This window comes from Callorhinus ursinus, unplaced genomic scaffold (assembly GCF_003265705.2).
Source record: "Callorhinus ursinus isolate GAN/ISIS: 27379988/994484 unplaced genomic scaffold, GSC_fseal_2.0 scaffold14, whole genome shotgun sequence".
NCBI lineage: Eukaryota > Metazoa > Chordata > Mammalia > Carnivora > Otariidae > Callorhinus > Callorhinus ursinus.
Genome location: NW_027397076.1, coordinates 7,939,407 through 7,955,341, shown reverse-complemented (window position 1 = coordinate 7,955,341; position 15,935 = coordinate 7,939,407). Strand labels below are relative to the sequence as shown.

The 15,935-nt window shown below is 34.1% G+C and overlaps 1 protein-coding gene across 3 annotated transcripts in view; it reads right to left on the bottom strand.

The window, feature by feature from the left end:
- Window positions 1–15,935, bottom strand: part of WASHC3 (WASH complex subunit 3) — a 50,938-nt gene that overhangs the window by 28,251 nt on the left and 6,752 nt on the right. For 2 of the 3 annotated variants that reach the window (XM_073900409.1, XM_025881394.2), the window contains exons 3-5: window positions 13,251–13,316; window positions 10,403–10,510; window positions 6,549–6,659 (exon numbers count right to left, since the gene is read on the bottom strand). In XM_073900409.1, coding sequence (XP_073756510.1) covers window positions 6,549–6,659; window positions 10,403–10,510; window positions 13,251–13,316 — 285 coding nt within the window. The remainder of the gene's footprint in view (window positions 1–6,548; window positions 6,660–10,402; window positions 10,511–13,250; window positions 13,317–15,935) is intronic. The other variant, XM_025881395.2, reaches the window with a different exon arrangement.

Genomic DNA, 15,935 nt, shown 5'->3' with positions numbered 1-15,935 from the left:
GCCTAGTTTTTTTTAATTTTTAAAATTTTATTTAAATTTTGTTAGTTAACATACAGTACAATATTGGTTTCTGGAGTAGAATTCAGTGATTCATCACTTTCGTACAACACCCAGTACTCATCACAACCAGTGCCTTCCTTAATACCCATCACCCATTTAGCCCATCCCCCACCCACCTCCCTCCACCAACCCTAAGTTTCTTCTCTATTAAGAGTCACTTATGGCTTGTTTCCCTCTCTCCTCTTTCTCATTTTCCTCCTCCCATATGCTCATCTGTTTTCTTTCTTAAATTCCACATATGAGTGAGATCATATGGTATTTGTCTTTCCCTGACTGACTTATTTCACTTGGCATAATATACTCTAGCTCCATCCATGTCATTACAAATGAATTGCCTAGTTTCTAAAACAGATTTGCAGGTATGTGGCAAGTGAAGCAGGGCAAATAAATACCAAAGCAGTACATTCCAGGAGATAGCTAGGACTCAGGAAGAGGAAGTTTGCATGGCAGCTTAGAAAGAAAGCCAAAGGGGGAAAAAAAAAAAAAAGACTAGTTCATCCTGATATGTAGGAAGCCTGAAAATTTTAAAAAAAATCTGTAGGGGCACCTGGGTGGCTCAGTCGGTCAAGTGTCTGACTTCACTCAAGTCCTGATCTCATGGTCCTGGAATCCAGCCCCATGCTGAGCCCTTTGTAGGGCTCTCTGCTCATGGGGAGTCTGCTTCTCCCTCTCCCTCTCCCTTGCCCTCTCCCTCTGTGCGCTCTCTTGCTCTCGCTCTCTCTCAAATAAACAAATAAAATCTTTAAAAAAAAATCTGTATTTGTAATTTGTAGGACTTTTAAAGTCTTTCTATCTGAAGTGAGTGATCGCTACATGGATAGTCAGCAAATTCAAGCTTTTATACTAGTGAAGAAGCTTAAAGGGTTTGAGAAATACTTGTCTACTCCCTGTCTTAGAGAGAATGAAATGGTTCTAGACAATAATTCAGGAAGGAAGCAAGAGAATAGATTACAAGAGGGTTGAGGGCCTAGTAAGTATTAAGACACTGAGTGGAAGACTACTATACCTTGGAAAAGATAAGAAACAACATAAGTGGAATTACAGGTATAAGACTCTGCTTATGGAGCAGCAACTCATATTTTTAAGTGACAAAAATATAAAGGCAATTAAAAATAAAAGAAATCCTATTATTGTCCTTAAGAGGTGAGAGAACTTACGGCATTGTTAATTTCCTTTTGAGGTATAAAAATGGTTATTTGGGGGATTTTAGGAGATTTTTATACTGTTGGTATAGAGTGATTTTTTCAGAAAGAGGTATTTTTGAGACCATCCTACCTTTTCTTTTGTCAATACAAATAATTCCCTACATTCCAGGTTGTAGGCTTCTAAAATTCAGCTTTTATAAGATATAGCAATGTGTACAATGGATGACAAGCTACTCAAGATCATATTAATAGCCAAAGTACAACTCATTTGATGGATTATGCAGATATTGGTCTTTCTCTACATTAGTAACTAAAACCCATTTTTTTTAGTGGGGAAGGGTAGTAGGAGAGGGAGAGAGAGTCTTAAGCAGGCTCCACGCCAAGTGAGGAGCCCGATGTGGGGCTTGATCTCACAGTCAAGATAACCTGAGCCAAAATCAAGAGTTGGATGCTTAACCGACTGAGCCACCCAGGCACCCCAAAACTAAATTTTTAGTAGTGGGCAAACAAGAGAAACCCTAGTCATCCTCTGAGGTTGAGAAAAATTGGTCATTTTAATAAAAATCTACAATTATGTTGGGAAAGTGAAACTTTCCAATATAGATAAGGCAATTTCTAATGAAGCTACCCTCTCAAATTAGCTGGGGTTAGGCTCCTTCATATAGTATGTGGTCAAATTCAATTTTCTTTCTATCTAATCCCTCTGAATCCTGTTTGTTCTCAGTCACACTCAAGGAACTAAACCACCTCAGCAGAATGAACAACTGGTTAGAAGACTAAACAGAAAATAGGAAGGCAATTTACTCTCCTGCAGTATAGAGATACAAAACTATCTAGATTCTTCCCACATCATTGACAGAATGTGAATGAATCAATGATACAGATTATAATGGGCCTCGAACAACTCTTTTTACTGTGAGGCCTTTTCTAAAGCAAGGTGGTATTATCATCTGTTCTTCCAGTTAAAGTCATAGTTTTGTAAAGATATGGACATAGGAAACACAACTATGCAGATGCTGCCGAAGAACCATGTTAGGTAATGACTTATGACACTAAAATGATTATACTCCTGGAAAACTGTTAAGTAGTTCAGAAGAACCAAAAGATTCTGTTTAACAAGACCCACATAGGTATGATCAAGGGACTTTAAACTGAAATCAAAGAATAAAAATAATCTTCAGTTAAAATTGCAAGACTATGAGTAATAATAATATGATAGGAGAAAAAACAGAGTGGAAGAACTAGCAGGTAATTATTAAGAGGAGAAATATGAACAAATAAAAAACAAATCCAATAGCTTAAAAAAATGTGTTTATAGAGAGCAAAACTGCATGCAATATCAAAATAAGTAAATCTCAGGGACTGTTAACACTTAGTGGAAAGGAATTCATGAATGGCAGCTGGCATTTGAAAGGAATGTCTTACAATGTTTTACAATGGAAGGTGGAAGATACCTATAAATCAATATACATATATATACACATATGGAGATTCTTGAACATGAGATAAAGGAACCCCCCCAATTCCCTGGCCAAGTGAGGCTAAAAGAAGGCAAAAGTTGTATTATTAAATGGAGTTTGGTCATCTGACCAGATGGAGGTCAGGCTTTCATAAAACATGTTGCAAACAAGTACAAGGATAAGATACAGCCATGATGGGGACATCAGCTATTCACATGTACTGACAGCTTAATTTTGCTCAAATTAGAGCATCTGATAAATTCTTGTCATGTGGCTAAAAATTTCATCCTCCAACAGATACAGGATGTAATGAAGGGAATTGATTTAACTATTTCATACATAAATTTAAACAAAAGCCAAAATTGAATGATGATGCAGAAGTGACAGCAACTCTGGTAGTGACCATGCCAAGGAAAGACAATCCTGGACATTGTCAAACATGCAACTACATTTGTGGTTGGATATTTTGACAGTCACTCATGATATTCTTAGGAAACAGGAAAAATAGTGGACTTATATATGACTTAATAACCATAATCCAAAGAACAATGACTGGCAGATTCATATCAACCTTGAGGGAGACCTTTAGTTGGTCTCTTCTTGATCCGGTCCCACAAAACATTTAAAATCAGTGACTTGAATAAAGGGTAATATATCTAAATATTTCCAGGTGACACAAAGCTGGGAAGGAGAGTTAATATGCAGGATAAAATAGTACATACAACACGTATTGATTAACCACCTTTTATGGGTAAGATGTCAAAGAGAATGCAACGATGAGTCAAGATACAATACTTCCTCTCATGGTTCCTTTTCAACAGGGGCAATAAAAATATAAATGATCAAAGAACAAGATATGATGTGGTAAGTTCCATAAAAAAAACTTAAGCGACTGGACAGATAGATCACTGAAGGGAGATATTACTTCTAGCTTTAAGTGTTGGTGGGTTCAAAAGGAAGTATTCATAGGAACATGACAGATGAGTGGAATTTGGACATGTAGTAATCAAGAGAAGGGGAATCTAGATTCAGAGGTGGAAAAGTATGGAACTAATATTGAGAAGGGTTTGTGGTTTTGCATGAAGAATGAAATGCAGGATAGGGAGCAGAAGGAAACAAAAGTTGGGTCAGAAGATTCTGGGATTCAGGTTGGCACAATAAACTGAAAACAATAAAATTAAATGAAACTTGAACTTTTAGGATGGCAGTGTAAAGATGTTGCTCCCCTTTTTCTTCTTAAAAATTACCCCCAAACAATTAGGCAAAAAGAAATAAAACACCAACACTAATTTTAATGACTAAGAAGCATGTATGAACCGTAACACATGGAAATTAAAAGCAGATAAAAGAGTGATTGAGGACTTAGCATAGCAAAGGAAGGCCAAGTCCATGTGCCAGAAGAGGGGATACCACAAAGAAGTAGCACTTCCAGAACCTTGTAAATGTTTAGGAATTAGAAACACACGTACCAAGGGCAAAAGAGAAGCAAAGGACTGAAATAATGAAAATTGGGCTAATAGCAGGAAAGGTCTAAAGCAGAAGAAATTGAGCCCCTACTCATACTCAGTAACACCAAGCAAAAGGATAGACTGAAGCTAAGTGCCAAGCAATGCCATAGAATTAGAGAGTTAAAAACAAAAACAAGAGCTATTATTTCTTAAATGTTTTAAAATAAAAAGTATTTTAATGTTATATAGAGTGTAAAATATTTTTAAATAGCTCTTAATCAAAAGAGCTATTTTTCAAAATACATATGCTCTAGCTCCAAGTCCCAACTTTAGAGATTCTTATTTAGTATGGTAGGAATCAGTAACATGTTTTGATAAAGTTTCTTAGTCTGAAAACCACTGAGCTGGTGTAAAAAATAAATCTATTACCAAAACCTATCAAAAGGTAAAATGGCATAGAGGAAAATGTAGGCATTTTCATTTAGAGGTAAGTACTATTTGCCAGTTATTGTTCTAGGAATTGTACAGTACACAAAAAATTCCCTACCCTAGTAGAGTTTGTATTTTAGTGATAGAAAATACACAAAGTATGTAAAATAGGTAGTATTTTATACCTTATTGGCCAGTTATATGAAGAAAAAACAGCAGGGAAGGGGTAAAAGGAATGGGGTCAGAGAGAAGGTAATATTTGAGTAAAAATATGAAAAAAAGTAGGGGAGCAAACCATTAAGATACCTGGGAAAAAGTGTTTCAGGTAGAATAGCTGAGGTAAAGGGCCGAGACAGGAGATTGTCTATACATTTATTCAAGGAACATCAACCCAGCTAGGAGAGCTGGAGCAGAGTAAATGAAGATATGAGATCAAAAGGGTAATAGGGGAGCTAAATTGCATAGGATCTCATAGGCTTGTGAAGGACTTTGGCTTCTATTCCTTGTGAAATGGTAAATCATAGGATTAGAAAAATGAATATTTAAAGAGTCATTTACACACACACACACATGATATATTTATGATTCTGAAAAACAATGGAATTTGTCTAAGTAATTAATAACAAAAATAAAAATGTCAAGGATGTCTGGGAACCTTAGCTGGCTAAATAAATCTAGACATTTCCTAATATAGTACCTTAAAGTGAGTGTATAATAAATATTTGTCAAATAAATGGACAGTAAATTTATACTGAAAAGGAAAATAAGAGTTTTTAAACTTCTTAGAAAGTCAGAAGCACTGTATTAAGAATATAACAATTATCCTAAGATGTAGTCTTTTATCAAAGATTTCAAGGCATTTTTGTAGATATCATCAAGTAGATGTTCCTTTTTCCTATTTTATATATGTTAGTAAGAGAAGACTAAATAAAGTCTTCCAGAGTCATTCTGAAACTTTTCCTCTTCTGTTTGAAAGAGTAAGACAGTTTTTTTAACAGTTCACATTTTAAGCTTAGCAGAGCTTTACTGGGTTCTACCTTTAAAAATTTATTTATCATAATTCATACTCAAACTAACCCTACTTTATTCTTATAAACGAACATTATATATTTTCATCTCAAAGTCTGGTTTATTTTTTTCTAAAGCTTAGAATCCAGGGTTTTGGCCGTCAATAAAGAATTTTGAAAGTGACAAATTCATTTCTTCTGACAGCCAGGAAAAGTGAATGTATTTTCTTCTCCCCAATGTCACTTCTGTTGCTTCTAAATGAACTAATCTACTCTTTCTGTCAGATAGTATTTGTTCTTAAATTATTGTGATAAATAATGTCATGGAGAGCAAAACAAAACTGTTCTTTAATATTAGTACTTCTTTTGCTTGACAGAATTTTAGAAATACATTTTTTTTAATTAGCCAAAAAATGATTAAGAGCTAGGTCCTTCAACCACTGCAATAGGACTTTCTATCAAAATGAAAAGAAATTAACTTCTGGTATCAGACCATCATGTAATGATTTCTCAGAAAAAAAAATTAATTCTGAAGTCATATAATATTAAAAGCTCTACCTAAATGGCCAAGAGACTTAAGCTCTTTTCTATGACCAAACCATTGAGGGATGAAATTCAGAACAAATATACACAAAACCCATTATTTGTACTAGCATACAGGAATTAAGCTAAAGCCGTATGATTTAAGAAATAGTCCACTTTCATTCCTCTGATACATCCAAGATTTGCTGATAACTTTATGTAAAGCAAAAAAATTTACATAAATTTATATTAAACTATGTTAATTTGAAGTATGAGATCAATTTTAACTAGAAAGATTTGACCTCTGTTTACTTTTTATCAGGGCATTAATTAAACATAAGAAAGAAGTGAGAGAGTAGAAAACTTGGTCACTCGGTTTAGCAGTTTTCTCAGATGGAAAAAATAACAATGAAACCTCTAGGGTTAAGAATTTCAAATGAGGCTGCTAGACAGAGAAGACAGACCAAATCAGCTTACCACTTGAACCATTTTGAGATATCTGGCATATCTTGGATCCTTGGCTACAGTTAAGATATTTTCTGGTGTTACTTCACTTTCCTGTGGTCCAGAGTCTTGTAAACTGTTCTGCTGTAGAGAGTATTGCGTGTAAATCTTTAGACAATTCATAGAAGGGGTCCATTATGTTACTTAAAAAGGGATGTATCTTTTTTATAATTCTAAAGCAATCAATGTCAGAAAAAAATCATATTTCTAAATTTAAAAACCAATAATTTAATTATGGGATATATGTTTCCAAATATTTACAAATACTTAAATATGATTTCAGAGGAAGTTCCACTTAGTATCATCCTATATTGTTCCTTTAAAAATGCAAATATATTCATGGCAATAAAAAACAGAATTCTGCTTTAGTTGTCCCCAGAGTGCCAATATAACACATGAATTATAGATGGACATATTAATAAAAATTTTAATAAAGCTAATAAAACTATTTCATTTGTCAATTGTTAACTCTAGCAGATAGTAAACTGATTTTCTAGGTATCTACCATCTATACAACTGAATTCCTCATTTATTAAATAATTTTACTCTAAGTGTATATGGCTATTCTATCATCTTAGAAAGCACTACATGGAGAATCTGTGGAAGAGAAGCCCATTTTTAGGACAAAATTATCTAGTTTTGTATATTTCAGCTACTGATGGAACTATTAATGTTAATCTACTTACAATAAAGAATACTGGGAAATGGTCTTTTTAGATAAAAATGCTTTTATCATATAGGCAGTTCTCACTTTGTGTGGTACTGTGTTAAATGAAAATTGTCCATATTGGAATCCTCTTCTCACTAAAATGCAATGTTAGAACTGTCTGTATACAGTTCTTGCTTTTTCTATCAAACTGAACATTTAGAGTAAGTTTACTTTTGTGAATTCTCACTCCTTATCTATAAATTAGCATTACAAGGAAGTGTCTTAACAGAATGAAATCAATTGTATGTCTACATGTCTATGCTGAAATGTAGATAAATCAAGAAATACCTTTAAATATTCATAGATTTTAGAATATGAATTATATATTAAGGTTTTTCCTCAGATAATCCAAATATAAATTAACCTGTTGAAAACTCTGAACCAAATAAAACATCCAAAATCCCTTAGGTTTCTCCTGTTATATAACACTAAGTATACGAAAGTGAGTAGACATATTTTATATATATTATTCATCTTTAAAATATATAAATACAAAAAGTCCAAAACATTTAATTATGTAAAAAAATTCAAACAAGACCCAAGTATGTTTTAAAAAAAATTATGGACAATAAACTCATACAATAGCACAATGGAGCAAATGAGAATTAATTACACATAGGACTAATGAATTTCAAAACTCAGCCTTAACTTTGCCTAATGACCATGATCTCAGCAAGGTTTAATTATGTCAGCTCTTACACCTTTGCTATTTGAATGACCCATTAAATCCTCTATCATATCTCTCAACTGTCCTTCATTTTATTCCCAATCTCCACAACTGGATGTTCTATTGTGAGTAATGATAAGATCTGAACCATGAAATTAAAGTTGCAGAAAAATCAGTACGCAAACCTTGAGTCTTTGACTCATATAGATTAGAGATTGAAATGAATGAGTGATTAAAAAAGTACATGATTATCTTTTATCAAATAAGTGAGTTGACTGTAATGCTGGTGGAAATTCTGTGTTAAGCAGTACTTAAGTCCATTTCAAAATATTTTACATAAAAAATAACAATAACAATGGAGAAGAAATAAGAAGTTGATTTGGATATTAAGAACATGCTGAACAGGTATCTTATTAAGCTACTCAACATGTAACTTGACCACAATTTTTTAAACCCAGGAAGCCAACAGATCTTCATAAATTCTCCAAGTGAATTAATACATAGTTCTTAAATAAAGTTGCCAAAATATACCAAATTATACTGAATTTTAGAAAACTTAGCTGTGATTACTTGTAATCAATTTTTTGAGACCTTAAATAGGTAGGACCAACACAACTGCATAAGTTTTAAGATACATATTATAAATGGCATTCATAACACCTGAAAAAATTAATATTCAAAATTAGACAGATACCACTTAAACATATGATGGTTAATATCCACCGAAGAATAACTACTAGGTAGAGTGAAAACATTTTCTTAGTATTTTTTATATATACCTTATTTTAGAAAAAGTATGGTCCATATTTAATTGAGAGGACCTTATGAAGTTAAACTCCTCTAAAACATCTGATTTTTTTCTTGTATATTATATATATATCCCAATGGCCATTATAATGCAATTTGGTAATTAAATGGATGTTAAATTTTCTAATATCTAATTGTTAAGTAAATGGTCATCTATTTCATTCCCCCAAAACATATTATACCTAAATTTATGGCTCCTCCCATGGCCTCGTACCATGTGTGTTCAATATATTTAATGAATTCAACACAGGTGCTGGAGACAGTGTAGTATAGCAGGTAAGAGCTAGGACTCGTGGCACTGGATTGCCTGGGTTAAAATTCCAGCGCTTACACTTGTTCTTTTGACCTTGGGCAAGTAACTTAACCTTTGTGTGTATCATTTCACGCATCTGTGAAGTAGCAGTGATAATACAGTATTTACTTCATAGGGCTGTTGTGATAATTAAATGAGTTAATTTCTGAAAAGCACTTAGAAGCATGCCTCGGAGGTACACTGTAAGCGCCCTCTGCATGTTTGTCATTATCGTCACAGCCAGCATAATCATAACCTAAAAAATATCCTGTGAAAAGTATTTCCGGGTACAAATGCAGAATCTCATATAGCTAAGAAGTCAATTTGTTCAGTATTACTAGACAGACCCACTATTTTAGTGATTATTTTATTTTGAATTTTAATGCCTCACTGAGATACACTAGAGATGGTCTATTCTGCAACAATGAGAATTTTTATTTCTTGACATAAAACGTAGTATCAAATTTAAATGTATATAGGGCATAAATGAACAGTAAGACATAAGAACCAAATGTAAATTGTGGCCCTTATTAGGATGCTGATTTGAACAAATCAACTCCAAAACCATACTTTTTAGATACTTGATATTTCTAGATCAGTATCTCTCAAATTTTAAGAGCCTACAAGTCACCTAGGGATCTTGTTATAATATAGATTTGATTCAGTAGGTGTGGGATGGAGCCTGAGGTTCTGTGTTTCTGACAAGGCCTCCCAGGTGATGCCCATGTTGCTGGTGCCTGGGGCAATCTTTGAGTAACAAGGGGTTAGATGATATTTGGGAATTACTGTTAATTATATTGTGTATGATAAAGGCATTGCGGTTATACAAGAAAATGCCAGAACTTTTTAGAAATGCTCAAGGAATTACATAGCGGTGAAATGATATGATGCCTGGGATTCACTTTAGCAAGTGATAAAATAGAAAGATGAAGCAAATGTAACAAAATCTTTACTGGAGAATCTGGGTAATGGGCATTTAGTTCCTCATTGTACTATTCTATTTTTGTGTGTGTTTGAAGGTTTTTATAATAAAACATTTTAAAAGTATCCTTCTTATAATAATGTAGGAAAAATGTCCATAGCGAACTTGAAGAACATTATTATGTTCAAGATTTCTCTTAGTCCTGTGTATAGTTTCTCTTTTACAGGCAAAGAAAATATTAACGTCAGGGAGTTCTTCAAAATAACCATAAAACAGTTAACTTTTTCAAGCTTCCTTTTCTATCTCAAGGTTTTAAAATGTTACTATTCAAAGTTTTACATCCTTATTTAACTTCTTTCAAACCTGCTGCTAGGTTTGTCTGGTTTAACCAAGAAGATGTGCTTATGCTTCCTGGAATTTAAATACTTACCTGTGATTTCTCTGAAGTGGTTTCAGAATGTGATTCTTTTGTGATGCCAGTGACACTTACAGGAGATACTTCAAATGTGACATCATCTAGGCCTGGGATAGATGACAACTGAGAAAAGAAAATTAATGTTGGCATATGAAGATAATATTAGCTGCTTAACTGCTGTAAGTTTCTAAGTGTAAGTTTTAGATAGCTATCTTACGTTTTTAAGCCTACAGGAATAGGGTTTATAAAATCTCATCTTAGGTGTCTGAAATTTTCCATGCCATAAACTATTTAAAAGTGAAAGGCATTCACAGATAAAATATTTTTGAATAATTTCTCATAAATCTAACATCACTCATAACCATTCTTTTCTCATGAATTATTTTTTAAATTTTATTTTATTATATTATGTTAATCACCATACATTACATCATTAGTTTTTGATGTAGTGTTCCATGATTCATTGTTTGCATATAACACCCAGTGCTCCATTCAATACGTGCCGTGCCCCCTTTAATACCTATCACCAGCTAACCCATTTCCCTCCCACCCCCAGAACCCTATTTGTTTCTCAGTCCATAGTCTCTCATGGTTCATCTCCCCCTCCGATTTCCCCCCCTTCATTTTTCCCTTCCTACTGTCTTCTTCTTCTTCTTCTTCTTTTTTTTTTTAAACATATAATGTATTATTTGTTTCAGAGGTACAGGTCTGTGATTCAACAGTCTTACACAATTCATAGCACATACCCTCCCATGTCTATCACCCAGCCACCCCATGCCTCCCACCTCCCACCACTCCAGCAACCCTCAGTTTGTTTCCTGAGATTAAGAATTCCTCATATCAGTGAGGTCATATGATACGTCTTTTTCTGATTCTGACTGACTTATTTTGCTTAGCATAATACCCTCTAGTTCCATCCACGTTGTTGCAAATGGTAAGATTTCGGGTTTTTTTTGATGGCTGCATAATATTCCAGTGTGTGTGTGTGTGTGTGTGTGTGTGTGTGTGTGTATGTGTGTATATACCACATCTTCTTTATCCATTCGTCTATTGATGGACATCTTAGCTCTTTCCATAGTTTGGCTATTGTGGACATTGCTGCTATAAACATCGGGGTGCACATACCCCTTCGGATCACTACATTTGTATCTTTGGGGTAAATACCCAGTAGTGCAATTGCTGGGTCGTAGGGTAGCTCTATTTTCAACTTTTTGAGGAACCTCCATACTGTTTTCCAGAGTGGCTGCACCAGCTTGCGTTCCCACCAACAGTGTAGGAGGATTCCCTTTTCTCCACATCCTCGCCAACATCTGTCATTTCCTGACTTGTTAATTTTAGCCTCCCAGGAATTATTTAAAAAAATATAAGGAATCCTAGTGTAAGGAATAAAAGCATGGGCTTTGGGGTCAGATTGCCTAGGTTTAAGTCACAAGCTATGTGACCTTCTGTAAATCTCTCTAGATATCAACTTTCTCCCCTATAAAGTGGGGATAAGAAAACTTACCTCACAAAGTTGTTGTAAAAATTTTTTATTAAACATATTTTGTAGAAAAAAAAGTCCTTTGCAGCACATTTTAAGTTTGAATTAGCTGGGAACTGACAAAACTCTTGTCATCACATTTTAATGTCTGACATAGCTCATTATTTTTTTCTTTCTTTAGTCATTTACCACTGAATATTACTAAAATGTGTTATTTTTCATAGATAAAAGATGGGCATGCTGCCAGTGGTTATGTATTTCAGGTTGGATTTGCAAGATCCAGGCAGACCCACTTTTCTGATTTCATTCTGACATCAGTGATAGACAACTGTCAGATGTCTGGCTAACTTTAGGGATTAATTTTATGGCTACGGAAATAATTAAGGCTAACTTGTCCATACAGTATCTTAACTTGTGACTCTGGACTCTAACTCAAGAATTCCCCAGATATTAAAATAAGGCACATACTCATAATGAAGAATGAAAAAAAAGAAAAAGAAACAATGGTAATAAGAACTGAAGCAGCAATATTCATTGAGAACTGCTGACTGATAACAGTACTTAGCACAATGGCCATGGCCCAAATAGTTTCAAGTAGGTATGGCTGCTAGCAGAATATGTTCAACATGGTCAAGGCCAGGTATCCTAAATTTTCCAAGCTACAGAAACATTTGAGAGAAATACAGTGGCTGAAGTCCACAAGATATAGAAAGTACAAACTAGACATTCTGATCCATTGCTAAAGCTTTAGCCATTTTACTTCCCCATAAATATTAAATATGTATTTTTTCAGACTAATTTTTTTGATAAAAGGACAAAGTCACAAAAATATACTAGTGTCTCCATTATCTTATAATCAGGGAAAACACAAAACCGTAAGCTTTCACATCAAAACTCTTTTCTATTTTTGCTAGTTATAATATGTAATTTCTGACATCAAAATTGGTATTCTTCATTAGCATTCAATATATTTGCAAATAGAAAATAGCTGACATTTTCTCCAAATTTTGCTCTGGAGCCATCTGACGTTTTATATAATTTTTACTGTGTTATCAAATGATTACTATAATTGTGAATTTTCCATCAAATGAAGTGAACTACAGAACACCCCAATTTAACATTTTACTCACATGCTTTTGACTAGAATAATGAAAGAAATCTCAATTCATGTGTACATTTAAACAAACTCAGTTAAGGGTTCATAATGAGTATCATTTTCTTTGCAATTATAATGAATTTAAAATAAACAAAAAACAGTGTACCACCTCATGGATGCAGGAGCTAAATTGAATTCATTCCCAAATGCAATTAAAGTTAAGTATGACTAAGAACGTGATATATGTGGAGCAAAGTTTATACTATAAATTATTCAGAAATACAAACCTTTGCATCTAAAATATTGAGAGTTGTTTCAATTTGCTGGATACGAAGAGAAAGGTCTGCCAGTTTCTGGAAAAGAAAGATTAGAACATAAGAATAAAGTCTGATTGAAATGAACTGTTAACAGGATAACAAAGGGCAGATTTGAAAATAAAAAAAAAACTATGGTTTAAATATTAGTCATTTTCTAATACACTATTCTCTTATTTACGTGAGTAGGAATGGGAGCTCAAGGATTCTCTTATCTTCATTAGCATGTTTCATGGCTACTTTACAAAACTGTATTCACAGGTAAGTAAAAATTACCTTATCAGCCTTATCAAAGTCATTATGAGAGCCATAATCAGTCATTGGGACTGGAATGTAAATTCTTCCAGAACAGAGATTTTTGTTCACTGCCATATTCCCCATACCCAGAACAGTACCTGAAACTTAACAGGAGTCTAATAATTATTTGTTGATGAATGAAAGAATTCTTCATATAAAACAAGAATAAAAATTAGCTCAACATAGCCTGGAACAAGATCTGTCTTTTTAAGTTACTTAAACAAGTATATACAATTAGTATATACAATAAGCCCCAAATTTAAATTTTTTAAGTTTGAAAGTTAAAAGATGATGAAATTAGAAAATGAGTCAGTTCAGGTTGGAAAGAAATAAAGAGAAAAAAATCAGAGTACAAAAAGGCAAAAGGAATCAACCTACCATCAAAATCCGAGATAAAACAGAACCAAAAGCTTACTATGCTCTAGTTATTCTGTACAATTAACTTACCAGTATGTGTGTGCACTATTTACAGCCACAGAAATAAAAGTAACATCATAAAATATGATCCATAAGAGCATTTACTTAAAACTCCTTAATCCTAAACATGATTATACTCAGTGATACAGTCCAAGAGCAGTTGGCCCATTTACTAATTGGCAGATGTGCAGCATTCTGACTGCTTTCTGGGATATTACCAAGATCTTGACTAACTCCTAAGCAGAATTTTAACACCCCAAGAAATGGTCATTTTGCCCACATTTAGAAGGGAAGAAAATGAAAGCAGCCACAGTGGAGTTAGAGCTTCTTCACAGACACTTTAAAGATGAGCAACCTGGTATCTATAAAGCTATAATTTAGAAATGAAACATCAAAATCTAGTTTAAAAAATTATTTATTTTTGAGAGAGAAAGAGAGAAAGAGAGAGTACAAGTGGGAGGGGCAGGGAAGGAGGGAGAGAGAATCTCAGGCAGACTCCATGCTCACTGCAGAGCCCACCTTGGAACCAGATCCCACAACCCTGAGATCACAACCTGGACCAAAACCGAAAGTCAGAGGCTCAACTGACTGTGCCACTCAGAATCCCTAGAATCTAGTCTTAAATGGCACTCAAAGCTAAGTTTAACTTTGATTTCTAGCATTTGTTCACATAAGGCTTTAATGTAAACATAAATACAGGTTTATAAAACATCATATGAATGAATTCCTCTCCAAATTTAAGTGTTTTCCTGGAAATCATGGAAATTAAATTTTTGCAAATTTCATCAGTCTTTTAATTCATCAGAGAAGCTTAGTAACTGCAGAAATCCTACAACAAATTAATTTGTAAAGTGAGATAATTTCTAGCTTATGTAAAAATACTTATATTGGTTTGATTAAAATAAACACAGAAAAAGATGAATTAAAAATTAATATTTGTTGGGGCGCCTGGGTGGCTCAGTCGTTAAGCGTCTGCCTTCGGCTCAGATCATGATCCCAGGGTCCAAGGATCGAGCCCCACATCCGGCTCCCTGCTCAGCGGGAAGCCTGCTTCTCCCTCTCCCACTCCCCCTGCTTGTGTTCCTGCTCTTGCTATCTCTCTGTGTGTCAAATACATGAATAAAATATTTTAAAAAATTAATTTTTGATTAGATATATTTATATAAATGTACTATTATTTATTTAGACAGCATGCACCCTGGAAGGGGATGAAGGGGGAGTGGCAAAGGGAGAGGAAGAGAAAACCTGAAGAAGGCTCCACGCCCAGCAAGGAGCCCAACATGTGACCCTGAGGTCATGACCTGAGCCAAAATCAAGAGTCAGATGCTTAACTGACTGAGCCACCCAGCCGCTCCTATATAAATGTACTTTTAAGCAATAATCATCATCATTGTAAACATCTGAGCAGTTACCTTATTATGCTACACGGTATATGCAACATATCATTTGAAATCTCACACCAAATGGATAAAGCAGGAAGTGTTATCATGCCAATTTTAAAGAAGGGAAAACTCAGTTTCTTACAAGTAAAATAATCTGAATTCAAACAGTCCAACGCCAGATACTACTTTTGAAAGAATTTTACATTGTTTGAAAGAATTATACATTGTTAGAACATGATGCCATAGACTCTGGGTGATGACAATGTGTCAATGTAGATTGTAACAAATGTACCACACTGGTAGGGGATGTTGGTAATGGGGGAGGTTGTGCTCTGTGAACTCAGGGATGCAAGGAGTATATGGGAAGTCAACCCTTTCTGCTCAGTTTTGTTGTGAACCTAAAAATTTTCCAAAAAAGATAAAGTTTATTAACTAAAAAAAACCCCCCAAAACCAAACAAAAAAAATCTCAAAACATAATTAAAAAGACACCAAGATGGAAAATTCCTAGGCATTGCATAGAATTTTTGTTATTCAAAGCTAATAAGTAATCAATCCACTTC